Raw genomic sequence first — 15,654 nt, forward strand, 5'->3', positions numbered from 1 at the left:
CAAAGCAACTTAGAATAAGTGCAATAAACTAATTAAAAACAGTATGGAAAATGCAGCCTTTTAGCCTCTAATAAGCCAGACCATAATAAGTGCTAGTGTAATGGATACAGATTTTCTGTGTGCAACTTTATAATGAAAATATCCTCCACACATCCCTCCACAGTCTGGACTTTATTAGTGTTTTTAAATGATTTCATTCCTAAAACTGTGACTTAGTTTACAGATTCGCTTTTTTAAACCACCTCTTCATGAGTTCTTCAGGGGTGAATAAAAAGATGTCTGGTTGCAAAGGTAGCAGACGGTGTTTCATTTGTTCCCAGAGGTAAATACATTTCATTTGATTTGCCTCCACTGACAGCTGAGGACAGAATCCCCCCCTAAAGCATTGACGATTACAGACAGGAGAGTTGTTCTTTATCTATCCGCTCTGTGAAGGGGAGAGCAGCGTTGTTGTCTTTCTGCATTTGCCATCTTTACTGATCTTCTCAAATGACTGGAACTCAGCAGGTGCTACAGCGGTGATAAGTGGGAAGAAGAGAAAGGCAGATATTCAGAGGGGGGTTAGGATAAGGAAGAGCAGGAAGCCTGTGGCGGTCTGCAGCAGCTCCCCATGCAGCGGCCGCTCGCTCCTCTAAATGTGCTCCACATGCTCCGGGGGCTGAGCAGAGAGCGCTGTGTATTATCTTCAGGGAGAAAATGATGGTGATTATCATAAAGTGTTTCCATCCAGGATGAGTGTACAGAGCTCTCCCTGCTGAGAGAAGTTAGACCAGGGAGGGGGGGGAGGCCCTGGATGTATGGCCATTACCTTCTGGTTGACCTTGCACCTGCTGTACGCCATGCAGTACACATGTGCCCACAGACCCTCTCTAACTGGGACCCACTCTCTATCCTGCATCAGAGTTCACTGATTCAGTTCTACTCCACATGTTCTGCATCCATCCTCAATCCTCTTTATCTGATAAGGAACTGAAGCTTAGAATGAAACTGGCTCAAGTTGTTCAAAGAAAATCCAAATCCTAAAGGGACCATCAGTTCATTTGTCCAAACCCCAGTGACTTGGCTATTAGTCTGTCTTGGCTCCAGTGCGTTGACCATTGAACACTTCAAATGCCTTCTTTCCACCCCAATGAAGAATAATCTGGAACCACCTTCAGCTGACTTTAATGTGCACAGCATTAAGAGAAGGACCGATGCAACATCAGTAACCGTTTAAGGGATTTCAAATTCCTAAGAAAAACTCGTAATTTCATCCACAGGGTGCCGGGCTATCCCCCTCCCCCAGTACCTGAACACACCGGGGTCCTGTTGTGTTGTGAGGAGCCACTCACTGGCTTTCCGTCACCGGTGACACACCAGCAGTAGCCTGTCAGAGTGTGGCACTGGACCTGCAGGGACAAGAAGGTAAACCATTAACTTTATAAGAAACAGGATCCGGCTGGTGGGTTTGAGTGTAAAGGCCCCCAGTAAAGCACGAAGGATAATAATGTGCAGGTAGAGAGTCAGACCTGTGCAAACGTCCCGTCCTCGTTGCATTCTGGGACAAAAATGGACTCCTGAGGTCTCCGGCCTTGTTCCAGAGCCTGGCTCCTCTCAACGCGACACTTGGACTGACCCGCATCTGAAACACATCCACAGGACTCTGAGAGGCAGAACCTCCAGCACGGCTGAGGGTTTTTTATTGAAGACGCGTGTTCTTTGTCAACAACACCCCGCTCACACCTGGGGGGCGACCAGAGCGACCCAGTTTACTGCTGAGAGCCGCGTGACGTTTGAGTGCTTCCGGGAGCCTAATTTCTGACCTACGAGCAGCATTAAAGAGGCCCTACCCTGCTTTTTTAGTTTCCCCTGTCCTGTAGTGTGTTAGTGCATGTAAATGGTCTGCAGAGGCTAACATCCCTGTGTTTCTCCCACTCATAAGCCAGAAACACCTCCACTGGACTCCTTTGATACATAGGGACATCACTATGGCACAATTATGCTCCAACACATTGTACGTGATAACCTGAGGGGCGGGACATCTCTAAGAGGTTGACCAATCACACGAGAGGTGGCCAGCTATCCAATCAGAGCAGACTGGGCTCTGGTTTCAGACAGAAAAAGACTGAGGAATCCAGAAACTGAGAGAAGTGTGTTGGTTAAAAAACATGTATGTACAAACCTTCTCACAACTTGTACATCCAGACTAACACGTGACTTTTCTCTACGTTATAAAAAACTCCTGCAGAAAGAATCTCACACATGCAGCCCCCAGTGACTCTTGGAGGCATGCCATGAAAACACAGCCTCGTGGTTAGTAATTGATATTGTTCTGTGGGTGAAGCATTCCTTTACTGTTTCTGAAAGCATCCTTTAAACCCGTCTGCTGGTCAGATGCATGAAGCCCAGAGCTTTTATTACACTGTTCGGTAAAACAACACATTCCTCGACACTGACCATCACCACTGAGACTCCGAGCAGCGCGGTGTGAGCCGTGCGTCATGTTCTCTAGCGGTGGTGGAAACTGCAGCTCTGATGATCCCGCTCTCAGGGGGACAGGTCTGCCGAACACCAGCTGGTCACCGGTTCAAATCCCCTTCAGAAACTACTGTTATACCTCCTGTGGAGAGGAGCTCCGTGCTCGGCTGTTCCTGTGCTCACATTCACACCCCGGAGCCAACCAGAGCCACCGGATAAATATAATATGAGTTCATGAAGCTTTCCTCTGGAGCTGAGACGAGACAGACATGTTGTCTCCTCCAGAGAAAGAGGCTGACGGAGCCAAGTCACCCAGAAGCTCAGACGGGTTTATGAACCCTGACTGAGACGACATTCAGTCTCACTTCAGAAGCACGGCTCATACAAAAGAAAAAAGGGAAATTAGTCCACTGTCCGACAGAAGACCCGACAAATCACTCAGGTCTGACTGAGTTTGATTTACTGACATTTTAGCGGCGAGTTGCCTCTGCAGATCGGTCTGTTTATCTGGGTTTTGATACTGATACTACAGGCCCGATGTTCTTAAAACTCGGTGGAGAGGTGAAGCATTGACCAGGGGAGAACCCATACAAGGTTAGAGCCAATTAGGGGGTCTTTATTAGTCTGAATTACGGGGTTGATACACAAATGAACCATCCCTCGAGTAGGAACAACTACTCCTAAAGACGGTGAAACTGTTGGTGATCTCTTCTTTGCTCTTTGTTGTCACGCAACAATTGGAAAACGACCCCAAAAAAAACCTACGACTCGTCTCTTTTATCATCCATGTTGTAACCACCACGACCTAAAGCTCAGGAACACATCGATGTCAGAGAAGCCACTGGGACCATCAGGTTCCTCCCTTATGTCTGTGCACAGGCAGAGGGTTGTTTATTTGTTGTAGTTACGTTTTAAGGCCAGTTTTATTGACTTTTCTTTTGACACATCGTACATAAACTCGCTGTAAAAAGAACAATTGACCATCTCTTTTGAGGTTGAGAGTTTGCATAATGAGCTGGTTTACAACATGTTGATTTCACTCAGACAAACAGCTCGGCCTGTTTTATCCGGCTCAGTCAAGAGTTTGTTATTGTTTGTGGTACATGGCGTTCATTACGGTCTCTCGTGGTGAAATGAATCTGTGTTTTTAACGTAAATAAGCCTTTGTTAACGAGCATTGGTTCAGCAGCCGTCCTCTGCTCTCCACACTGTGAGCTCTGCCGGCTCTCGGTCCCTGGCAGAGCTCACATTAGAAACTGAAGCACATTAACTACAGCGAGTATACACCCACTCAACACATGGATTTAGCTGGGAATGCTGTTCTGCTAATGGACAGTGCGGCTGGGAGGTGTGGGGGGGTGGCATGCCAAGTCCCAACCTTGACTTCAGACCTATCAATCTGTGCTGCCCTCCACACGGAGAGGGAGTGTGTGATCCTGGTCTGTAAGGACTTACACGCCTACAGAGCGGCGGAAAATCAAAGACATCTTCTGTTCGGTTCCACTTCCCCCGAACTAAAGCTGCAACATCTGAAACATGCTCCCCGAGGCCGGGAGCAAATCACAGAGCTCCTCTGCTCTCCAAGTTTACTGTACGACGTCTCAGAGGGAAGAGTTGGGTTTCAATTAGGGACAAATGATTCAGCAGCAGTGGATCCTTCAAACTTCTAGGATCCACTGCAATTTATTTGACTCTTTTGGGACAATTGTGTCTTTATCTTTATTTCAGACAAAAACTTTTAATACATTTTGATTTAAAAGTCATTTAATTTTTGCCTGAATAAAAATGTTAATATGCAATTATTTTTAATTAGCTATTTTAGGCCTTAATGGTTTTTAAATGATATTATATCAATCTTTAAATGTCCTAAAAAAGGTGACACTAGAAGTAGAATTAAAGAATCTTTCTGACATTGTAAATTAAAATCTCAGAATAATAACATCTGTTTTTATTATCACTGAAAGGAAAGCAAAAGCAAAACACACTTTCTGAGTGATCAACCACACAGGAATTAAAGTGTTTCCTCAAACTTGGATATAGTAAAGTTGGTGTCCACAGAATAATCCTCCAGTTGAAATAGTTTTGATCGAAGGAATTTAATAAGAGGCGTCCTCACCTTTGACCTCCAGGTCTCTCGTCTCCTCAGATGAAGACGTCGGTGCTGGAGCCACCGGCAGCTGATCGATTTTAACCCAGTTTTTACCTGAAACACCAAAAAGTCCCATGAATGCTGAGGCGACGGAGAGATACACACAGTACAGTTAGGAGTAGGACTTCTTCTCACTTGTTGATTCATGGATCGATTTTTAGAGTTTCTTACCTTTAAAAAAAAACGATAATTGAAAATAAGAGATTCTTTCCTTGAACGCACCCTGACAGATCCCTGTGCACACCAGCATAGATTTAATGCAGAGTTCGATGCTCACCTCGACAGCGGCCGCGGTGTGCGAGTGTCAGCGTTTTGTCTTTGCAGCGCGCTCTCTGCAGCTCGCAGCCCGTCTCGTAGATCCGCCCGTCCGAGCCACACACCGGCTTCCCCTGCGTCCGCGAGCAGATCACCCCACAGTGACTGTCCCTGTCCCCGATCAGCCACTGCAGTCAGACAGCAACAGTTAGAGAGAGGCAAAGTTAAAAGCTCATGTTATAAAGGAACTACAGCACGGTCACATGACTTCAGGTCACCACCGCTAAGCTAAAGGAGGCTAATGTTGGGCTATAAAGGAACTACAGCACGGTCACATGACTTCAGGTCACCACCGCTAAGCTAAAGGAGGCTAATGTTGGGCTATAGAGGAACTACAGCACGGTCACATAACTTCAGGTCTCCACCGCCAAGCTAAAGGCGGCTAATGTTGGGCTATAAAGGAACTACAGCACGGTCACATGACTTCACGTCACCACCGCTAAGCTAAAGGAGGCTAATGTTGGGCTATAGAGGAACTACAGCACGGTCACATGACTTCACGTCACCACCGCTAAGCTAAAGGAGGCTAATGTTGGGCTATAAAGGAACTACAGCACGGTCACATGACTTCACGTCACCACCGCTAAGCTAAAGGAGGCTAATGTTGGGCTATAAAGGAACTACAGCACGGTCACATGACTTCACCTCACCACCGCTAAGCTAAAGGCGGCTAATGTTGGGCTATAAAGGAACTACAACACTGTCACATGACTTCACGTCACCACCGCTAAGCTAAAGGCGGCTAATGTTGGGCTATAAAGGAACTACAGCACTGTCATATGACTTCACGTCACCACCGCTAAGCTAAAGGAGGCTAATGATGGGCTATAAAGAAATTACAGAGCAAAGAGCAGAAGTCCTGTGCAGTGTAGCCAACTTTTTAGCATTACAGTAGCTAGCACTAGCTCCAAAACCCCGATAACATCCTGATCTCATTTGCATATAAATTCCGTCTGAATTCACTGCAGAATTGGAGTGGTTTTGTTGCTGCAGAGGAGAAACTGCCAGCCTGAGGTAGACGCTCTGTGATTCTGGCACTCTGAGCAGCATAGGGAATTAGTTACAATAAAATACATGTGAATATATTTCTTCCTTTTCCCCAAACGGTCTAAATAAGTTTTCTACATTTTGCAAGTAGCAGCTCAGTGGAAACCAGAAATCAATCCTCTTGTCTTTGTTACAGTGGCGCCTACAATAATACCACTTGGAATCGCTCGTTGTTTTTCTAAAGTATTGAGCTTTTTGCTTAAATAATACGTTTCATTTTGGCTTCTCTTCGTTTCTTTCTTCCTTGTTTCACTGTGTTTGAACAAAGGCTGCATTCAGCTGAAGCCAAGCTAACCAACAAGCTGAAACGTTTCTCTTCTCTTCACACACTTGCTGCTCGCTGCCTCTCTGTGCTCAGCAGCCCCGCTCTGCAGCCCAACAGAGAGGCTAATTTATCTAATTGATCTTTGGCTGACGACAAGTTCAACCTTCATTACGTTTCAACGGAGCCAAACCACATTAAGAGCAATGGGAATCCCTCCCGCCTCAGATCTTTACTCATGATGTATTAGTGAGGCGATTCTACTCTCCTGCTGGACGCCGGCCGTCTCTCTGACAGAAGAAATGTTTCTTGGCTTTACAGCTGCCTTAAATATAATTAAGGCCTGAAGGATTACAGTGAAGGGTGGACTTTGCCAAAAAAAGATGGAGCTTTAGGTCTGTGGGTAGAGAGTAGGTGTGCACCGAGCAGCAGCAGAATACCTGAGGAAAGTCTTGTTGAAAACGTCTGACATCCTCTTGATTAAATCCTATCCTGCAGGCAGTTAGGGTTAGGGTGAGCTGTGCTTTATAACAGACTAGAAACTGATAACTAGGGTATTCTCAAGTGGCAGAAAGCATGTGTTTTTCACCCAGAGTCTCTTTAACAATTAGCAGAGTGCAGATTAATGCTTCAGATCTGTACATGAGATCTCATTAGCCAGGTACAGAGAGGAGAAGGTGGTGGAAAATGAAACCCAGCCAGAAAGAAAAAGGCACAGTTTCCATCCTTCCCCTCGCCAACTCCTATCAGACGATCTTTTAAGTACAAGTTCTTGTGTAGAGCTCGCATGTATACAAGCATGAGTTTATTCCCCCTCTCCCTCCTCATCCAAAGGCGGTATTTTGTTTTGAATAACATCAAAATTGTTGCTTGGAGACAGATTTACGAAGAGAGCAATCACACGGACCTGAACAAAGTGTAGAGGGTAACGAGCCAACGCGCTGATGTCATGACTGAGCTGGTGTACAACTGGACCTCATGTACCAAATATTCAGCAGGAGTCTTTGTCTGATGAGCTCCGAACAGAGGAAGCGCACGGCCATCTGTGCAGCGCTGTGTGTCCATCTGAGGCTATTATTCTTACTCTAAAGACGTCTCCAGAAACCGTCTCAGGCATCCTCTCTGAATTCTTTGCTTCTGCCAATAAAATCAAGCCTTAAGTATCCGCCAGTGACCAGTGAGGTTTCTGGACAATTTCACTTTCATGGATCAGTGGACACCTTCATAAATCACAGTGTAATCTGCTTTGTACTCGTGTGGAAGTCCTTGTTCACTTTGAAATCAATGCTAAGCTATCCACCCTTAGCATAGGCCTGTGTTAGAAGGAGAACATTAAATATGACTATCATTTTTGTACCTGACACTTTGGTACCATTGGAGTTTTTATTCAAGTATTTGACCATGAGATATTGATAAACAAGCAGCAGTAGTGTGGATCTAATGGCCAGGTGTGTGAAGGTAACAATAGGAAAGCTACAAGTCTGTTAAACTGAGAAAGTGACATCACTTTAATGTATTGCAGCCTTTAAAACCAGGAGGCAACAACACTTATGAGGCTATAAAAACCAAAGATCTACTCTTATATATCAATACCATATAATAAACGATATACTCTAAGCCTTAGTTTAGCATACTAGCACCCAAACATTTTCTAAACACACTTAACACTAATTAGAGCTGTGGGTAAAGGTAATGCCATTAGTGTTGCATGTATTTGTTTTGGCCTGATGGTGGAAGATTCCCAAAGTTGTTATACTTCCTCTTGAAGGGGTCATAAATGCTTGTACCAAATTTCATAGTAATCAATTCACTGAATGTTGAGATAATTCACTCAAAGCAACATGTGACGCTCATCGGGGCGGTTCTATAGATACATCGATTCATCCTTTGGGAAATAATGAAATACCTACCAATCCACTGCATCGCTGCTGAAGATATTGAACACCGGAGGATGGGATCGACCAACCGCTCCTCTGGGCAAAGCTGCTACTGAGCATTACAACTCCTACTGAAATTGATATTCTTTGTCATATTCTGGCTAATGTCCCTCTCTACGACCTGGGAACAGCTCAGGAGTTTAAACTGGTTATTGAACAAATTACAAAATACAAAAGGAAAAACGAGACGCAGGTCAGAAAATAATCCGTTAATGTTTCTTTACTCTGTACCAGAGAGTGTCTGCCAGCGCTGACAGCTATGACGGTCATGGATATTAATTTCCTAATATTAAATAAAGTCCTAAATTCATGAGGTGAGAAATCGGCCAACAAGTGAGCTAATATCACCCGACCTGTCCAACGCAAACCAACCAGTCTGGATCGTTTTCATCATGAGGAGAACTGCCTTCAATTCTGAAGAAGATTAAGCTGCAATGGAAAACACTGGAATTATTTCCCCCCAGGACCATACTTCCTTACAGCTTCATGAAACACAATCCCCTGTAGGGGGTTCTGCAGCGGACACGTTTCCATGGCTGTTACTGTATCTTTGCAGCTCAGTCAGATAACCGTTATCTGGAAAGATAAGACTTTGTTCTTGAAATAGAAAAAAGATACGGCGTCTTATTATCGTCCAGATAAAATCAGTGGAGCAAACAGGGTGGTCTTAGGAAGAGTCCAAAAAATACTAACTACAGCTCCAAGAAACACATGTTTTCATTCCCTTTATTAGGAGTTTAATGTGAGGGGGAAAGTAGAAGATACCCATGATAGGTTAGGATCGAAGTGTTTAGGATTCTACGGAAGAGGACTGGAACCATGTGTAAACAAAAAGATGAGATCTGACCAAAAGAGAAATTTGGACGAGGATAAAGTCAGACATTTTTCAGAAAGTCTCAGGATTCAGACTTTTTTAGCGAAATCTCAGAAATACCGATTTCGGAGGGAACATTTCAAAATCCTTACTTTTTCCTAGGATTCTCAAAAATCAGATCTTTCTATTTTCCCCTCATAATCACAGAATTCTACTTCTTTTCAGAATTCTGTCTTACTCCGAAATTCACCAAAATATGACTTTTTTCTTAGAGTTCCCAGAATTCATCCTTTTTTCAGAAACCCTCAGAATTCGGACTCCTTCAAAGAATGTAAGTTTTGGTCAGGTCAAAGAAGAAAATCACATTTGGCCCTCATCCCCTTCCGTAGGATTCTAATTGTCTTTTTTGACCTCATCTCCAGCCAGACATTGGATATAATTCCAGCCTCGGATCACTGAAGAAGAGTAAGAGCTATTCTCTGTAAAACTAAATCATGATGCGCCTTTTAATGAGAAAACAGAGGAAAACATGTCTCAATGTTCTATTTCAAATTGTGGAAAATAATAACAAAAAGATGTCTGCGTTGTGTCTGCTGATTTCCCCACAAAAGAAACACATTTTTATGTCAGTATACACACATCAATATAAAATGAAAGCCCGTTTCACCACAGTAAAGTGGTTTAGAGGATTGAGCAAGAGTTCTATGGATGGAAAGCAGATTGTCTACGTGAGAAAATGTTAAATTTGTTTCCAATTCCAGCTTTTCTAAATAAAAAGAGACGTATCCCGACCCACGGAGTCCCCCCTCGCTGACTCACACTCTTAATGGATCCAGGCCTTCCACCTTTCTCCACTGTCAAAATACAGCTTTAAATCACAGGTTCTGAGACGGCATTGTCCGGTAAATGGAAATAAAAACTCCCACATTTAGCCTTAGTCACGCTGTCCCACCCACAGACACGTGTCCCGTAAATGTCAAACCAGAGACTCAGCAAACCAGAAACAGTTTCCCAGTACGTGGATGGGAGTCATTTTTACTGAAGTCGTACATTGTTTTTTTTAATGATTGCCCAATTTCCAAGAAACGTACATTTTATTGAAAAGCTGAAGTTTTGAGGTTCTTCAGAGGCTGACAGTCCACCCGTCTCATATCTAAGTACATTAACATGTTTATTCTATAGGACTCCAAATTCCTCAGAGTTCTGACTTTTCTGAAAAAGATTACTTTTGTTCGAGACCCTATTCTCCTCGGGAGGCTTTTGTTCATCGTGCAGCGGAAAACATTTCCAATCAACTGAAGATCGGCTTCACTTTGTGTATTTTTACTTCACTTTGTGTATTATTACTTCACTTTGTGTATTTTTACTTCACTTTGTGTATTTTTACTTCACTTTGTGTATTTTTACTTCACTTTGTGTATTTTTTCTTCACTTTGTGTATTTTTACTTCACTTTGTGTATTATTACTTCACTTTGTGTATTATTACTTCACTTTGTGTATTTTTACTTCACTTTGTGTATTTTTACTTCACTTTGTGTATTTTTTCTTCACTTTGTGTATTTTTACTTCACTTTGTGTATTTTTTCTTCACTTTGTGTATTTTTACTTCACTTTGTGTATTTTTTCTTCACTTTGTGTCTTTTTTCTCCTCTCTCGCTTATTCTCAGGTTGTGGTTGAAAACTTGTGCGACATGCTTTGGTTCTTTGATAAAGACCGATTGTGATTGGTTGTGAGCTTATCGTGCAGTCCTGCAGGTCACTCACTAGCATTACACTCTTGTGTATCCAGGGAGCCTTAAATCAAAGTAAATCTTAATGCTGGAGATGAGCACGAGCTTTTAAAGCTCACAATAAAACTAAATTGGTTTTTTTGAAACAATTTGGTGAAATTGAGTTTGGTGTAAAGCTGCAAAACCTGCAGAGTTATTGTTGCGCATGCACCGAACCATATTGATGTGCAGCCTTAGCCTCCTAATGACATGTTAATGTACTGTATGTAATTCAAAATAAGGATAATACATCATTTCCCCAGCCATTATTTGCGTGTGCAAGACCTTCCTTGCCACATTTCTGTTTGAGATTAAAGCAGCTGAGGTAGAAACCTCTAAATAAAATGTGTAGCCTCCTGGAGAGAATATCAAACAGTAGACAGCTCACTATAAACCCTAATATAATGTAATCCAATATATTATAATATAATCCTGTGTGTCTGCTCTGTATCCCAGTCACCTCTGATCCGGTCTCTCTGCTTTACATAATCTCCTCTGCAGTTAGAGCTCCTGTGGTTCACATCTGAGTCCTGCCAAAATACAGAGCCTGAATCAGAGTGAAACCGCTCTGTTCACAGCGGGGACCGCCAGAGGAGGAAGGACTGTCCTGTTAGTGCCACACAGTTTGCAGTGGTTTACAGGATTACCAGTCTGTATTGTACTGGTGTGTTAAACCCCTCCCATCAGGCGGGTTAAGCTGCTTAAAACAAACGCTCCTCAGCCTGTTTGACGGCGATCAGCTGCTACAGTATGGGCCGGGGTGACGGGACCTTTATCTCCTGAGTTTAAACAGCCCCTCCTGTTAAACCAACAACGACATCCCATAATCAAACCCAAACAAACACAAGCAGATTAAACTAACGTGTGACAGGAGCTGTTGCTGAGGAACACAAGCTGCCTCAAATAACACCGACTTCCTCAACCTGTGGCGGTTCAAGTCTTCATGCAACCAGCAGCACGTCAGAGAGAGGCCGAACACCCAGAATGACTAACGACACACACAGTTATCCTACACACACAGTTATCCTACACACACAGTTATCCTACACACACAGTTATCCTACATGCACAGTTATCCTACACACACAGTTATCCTACACACACAGTTATCCTACACACACAGTTATCCTACATGCACAGTTATCCTACATGCACAGTTATCCTACACACACAGTTATCCTACACGCACAGTTATCCTACATGCACAGTTATCCTACATGCACAGCTATCCTACACACACAGTTATCCTACACACTCAGTTATCCTACACGCACAGTTATCCTACACACACACACAGCTATCCTACACACACAGTTATCCTACATGCACAGTTACATTCTGCTACTCATGAACCAGTATCCTAAAGTGAGGTCAAAATCACAGCTTTACATTTCATTTTGTGCACAAATCAGTTTGGAAATCAAGCAGTCTGTGAGAAATGAAAAGACAGCTAGCTGTGGTTTACCAACACATGTTCTTTTCAAACTTCATAGTCTTTTACACACTTTACTCGGCTTTCACGCCATTATTTGCCACTTCGCCTTCATCCACCTACAGCAGACTGGAGTAAAATGTGCTGAATCCAAAATCAGGACGAATTTAGATCCGATTCTGAATCGAATTTTGACCTCAAGAAGTGAAATTGAGTTGAGACTTACTGAAAGTTCCTGTATTAAATGCACCCCTGAGCCACTTTCAAAGCCCCTCAGATGGCAATTTTTTAAGTTTCTTAATAGTGATTATGTAATTAGAAAGTCCCTGAGTGTAAAGTGTGTTAGTCAGATGGGTTAAAGTACAGAAGAGCCAAAGGTAGAACTCCAGGAGAGTCTCACGATGCTTTGTTTCTCATATCTTTAGCGGGAAACAATGAGCGCTGAGATTCTCACATTTAACAAGCCAAATCCCCCTCTCACACACACACACACACACACACCCACACACACACACACACACACAGTGCTCTCTCTCTCTCCTCTACTCGTAAAAGAAGTGAAATGTAACCCCCATTGTGCAACAGTTACAGCGTTAGTGGTGGGTTTTTTTGTTTGGTTTTTTTACCGTCACTGGCAGGGAGTCGGTCCCTGCCCGAGACCCAGCACGAGAAGAAAGAATACGATTAGAAAATGATAAAATGTTGATGCACGCAGCACGCCTAAAGGGCTGCTGGGGGACACTGAACAAAGGAGGTAAATAAACAGCATGTAAGCTGGGTTATATTCCAGATACACCCGAGCTGGTGACAGGAATATGAGGATGTGGACAGAAACTCATTTATCCAAACAACCCTTTGTGTGTCTTTAAATGTACTCAATAAGCACCAAGGTGCGTTTCTTATTCCATATATTCTTCCATTTAATGGTTTACAGTTGATTAGTTAAAACTTGCAATCCCAATGTTTCGCTCCTTTTTGATTTAGCAATTAATGATGTTCCTAAATATAATTCAGTCACACGACTCCTGTGTTTCTTTGATATGTTCATTAGAAGCAGCATAAAGTTTGAGTTTGGCTTTTTCTACAGGTGCATTCTGGGGTGGTGGGGGGGGGGGTAGCGAGGCAGAGGCAGGTCTGGCAGCTTCAGTAGAGCGGCAGGTTTAGGAGAATGTGATTGGTTGGTTGTAAGAGGGACGAGGCGCGCCACGTGTAGATGTATCTCTGCTGCTCGAGATGCCTGAACTAGCTCACCTCATTTGTGGCAGCAGGAAGGATCATTATGCATTCAGTGTTTCTAAACAGATATGTAAGGTTTAGGTTTCTCAGTAAGCTAGATGTTGTACGTAAGGGTTTTATTGCCTATGAAAATCCTGTCACTGTTAAAACTACAAATGATATTACACAAATCCACGGCCAAATAATAATTTCTTTCTTCTGGTTACTGTGAAAAAAGAACTGCCAGAAATTGAACCTAACTAGAACATGCTGAGTGCTTATTAACCCACGCTTTGGCCTCGTTTTTTATGTGATCCCATTATAGTCTCTATATGGTATTAAGAGATGATTTCTCCCAGACATATTAGGAATGGTTTCTGCTCACAGAGGGAAAAACACATCTTAAAGGGATAGTTTGGATGTTTTGAAATGTGGTTGTATGAGGTTTTTCAGGTCAGAGTCGTATCTACAGTGGATGCCAGGGCTGGACTGGGACAGAGAATCGGCCCTTGTATTTTGGCGCAGACCGGCCCACAACCATCAAACAGAGTAGTGGTTCCGGACCAGGGGAAAATGTTTAAAATCAATACCGCTCCGGGTGTCCTTTCACTGCTCCACCTGCTCTCAGAACTGGAGCCATTATCTGGGCTCTCTCTCTGTGATTTTACCTCTCAGAATACAGCTGTTCCTGGTCTACCTCTGCCTTGATTGGTTCATTAGTTTGTGTTTCTGTGTGGTTTTGGTGTCACACTAGAACACAAACGAACCGATTGAGTCAGCTAAATAAAAACCTCTCCTGTGTCCTTCAGGGTAAAATGACTGTATTACAGTGGAGTTACAATTCTTTGAAAAGGCTTTAGAAAGTGACCACAGCTCCCAGTGACAGGTCAGGACAGCAAGGTGAAGGGGTGAAAATATACAGACTGTTATAGCATGCACTTAAACTGATATTGATCTAAAATCTGTCCACAGCAGTGCATTGGTTAACTTCCTGCTTCCTTACTCCCTTACTGGCTGTGAAGAACCTCGTGCAAACCCATTTCAAATAACTCTTCTAGACGTCCCTCTGACGTGAGTCATTATTCCTGCAACATGTGTGTGTGTTTGCTGCCGTGTTAAACTGGAGGCCGACGAACACAGGCTGCAATATGGTCGTTATTAAATTGCGCAACAGTCCAAATGTTTTCCTCCTGATTGGATCTCCATTTAGACTGAACCTCGAGTTGGAGAAGCCCGCTGCGGTGACAACCCTCTCCACCTCGCTCTTAACGCGGGTCGACTGGATCTCATGAGGGACGGGTGAATCAGATCCGGTGGAGCGGAAAAAAGTGTCTGTTCTGTTTAACCAACAGGAACACGCTCCTTGACACGGATGACATCACCGCTCCGACGGAGAACGCTTGTGCATGGAGCTTCATTACAAGCTCTGTGTGTGTGTGTGTGTGTGTGTGTGTGTGTGTGTGTGTGTGTGTGTGTGTGTGTGTGTGTGTGTGTGTGTGTGTGTGTGTGTGTGTGTGTGTGTGTGTGTGTGTGTGTGTGTGTGTGTGTGTGTATGTGTATGTGTATGTGTGTGTGTGTGTGTGTGTGTATGTGTGTATGTGTGTGTGTGTGTGTGTGTGTGTGTGTGAGACAGAGCGAGTGTGTGCCAGCTCTACGCTAACGTGTGATGGTCTCATTATCCCCTTTGGGCACGACAACAACAAACAATGCAATAACACTAACACACACACACACACACACATATATGGCTAATCTGTGTCATAAATCAGCTGTTTTTTCAGCTTAGCCTCTCTAGACAACACTCGGATGAACAAACACAGGAAAAGGAGAATAAAAAGTGAGCAAACCACATCACAAATGAAAGTTATCCAGCTCAATCCGGGCTAATTGCGTGCTGTTGTGAGCTTCCACCAGGCCCGAGTAATTACTGCTGTCCATTAATTAGCATCAAGTATTCAGGGAAATCTATAAAGCAAATGCCATCCCTCACGCTGTTTCCATTCTTCACTTAGCCGTGTTATAAAAAGAAAAGTGGAGGAAATAAAAAGGAATGTACAAAAAGCTGCGCCCCTCTCCTCCCCCGTACTCCTCTTAAATCTCTAATTGGGGTTTGTCTTGAAAAGGAAACCTTGTGATGTAACATTTTCAAAGTAACCCTTTAAACTCAGCTTCTGACTTCCACACAGGAGGTGTGTGTGTGTGTGTGTGTGTGTGTGTGTGTGTGTGTGTGTGTGTGTGGGTGTGGGTGTGTGTGTG

The 15,654-nt window shown here is 43.6% G+C and overlaps 1 protein-coding gene across 7 annotated transcripts in view; it reads right to left on the reverse strand.

The window, feature by feature from the left end:
- smoc1 (SPARC related modular calcium binding 1) overlaps positions 1-15,654 on the reverse strand; it is a 45,167-nt gene that overhangs the window by 23,127 nt on the left and 6,386 nt on the right. For all 7 annotated transcript variants that reach the window (XM_063908339.1, XM_063908336.1, XM_063908338.1 and 4 more), the window contains exons 2-5: positions 4,884-5,049; positions 4,574-4,660; positions 1,509-1,621; positions 1,289-1,388 (exon numbers count right to left, since the gene is read on the reverse strand). In XM_063908339.1, coding sequence (XP_063764409.1) covers positions 1,289-1,388; positions 1,509-1,621; positions 4,574-4,660; positions 4,884-5,049 — 466 coding nt within the window. The remainder of the gene's footprint in view (positions 1-1,288; positions 1,389-1,508; positions 1,622-4,573; positions 4,661-4,883; positions 5,050-15,654) is intronic.

Source organism: Eleginops maclovinus, chromosome 19, assembly GCF_036324505.1.
Source record: "Eleginops maclovinus isolate JMC-PN-2008 ecotype Puerto Natales chromosome 19, JC_Emac_rtc_rv5, whole genome shotgun sequence".
Classification (NCBI taxonomy): Eukaryota; Metazoa; Chordata; class Actinopteri; order Perciformes; family Eleginopidae; genus Eleginops; species Eleginops maclovinus.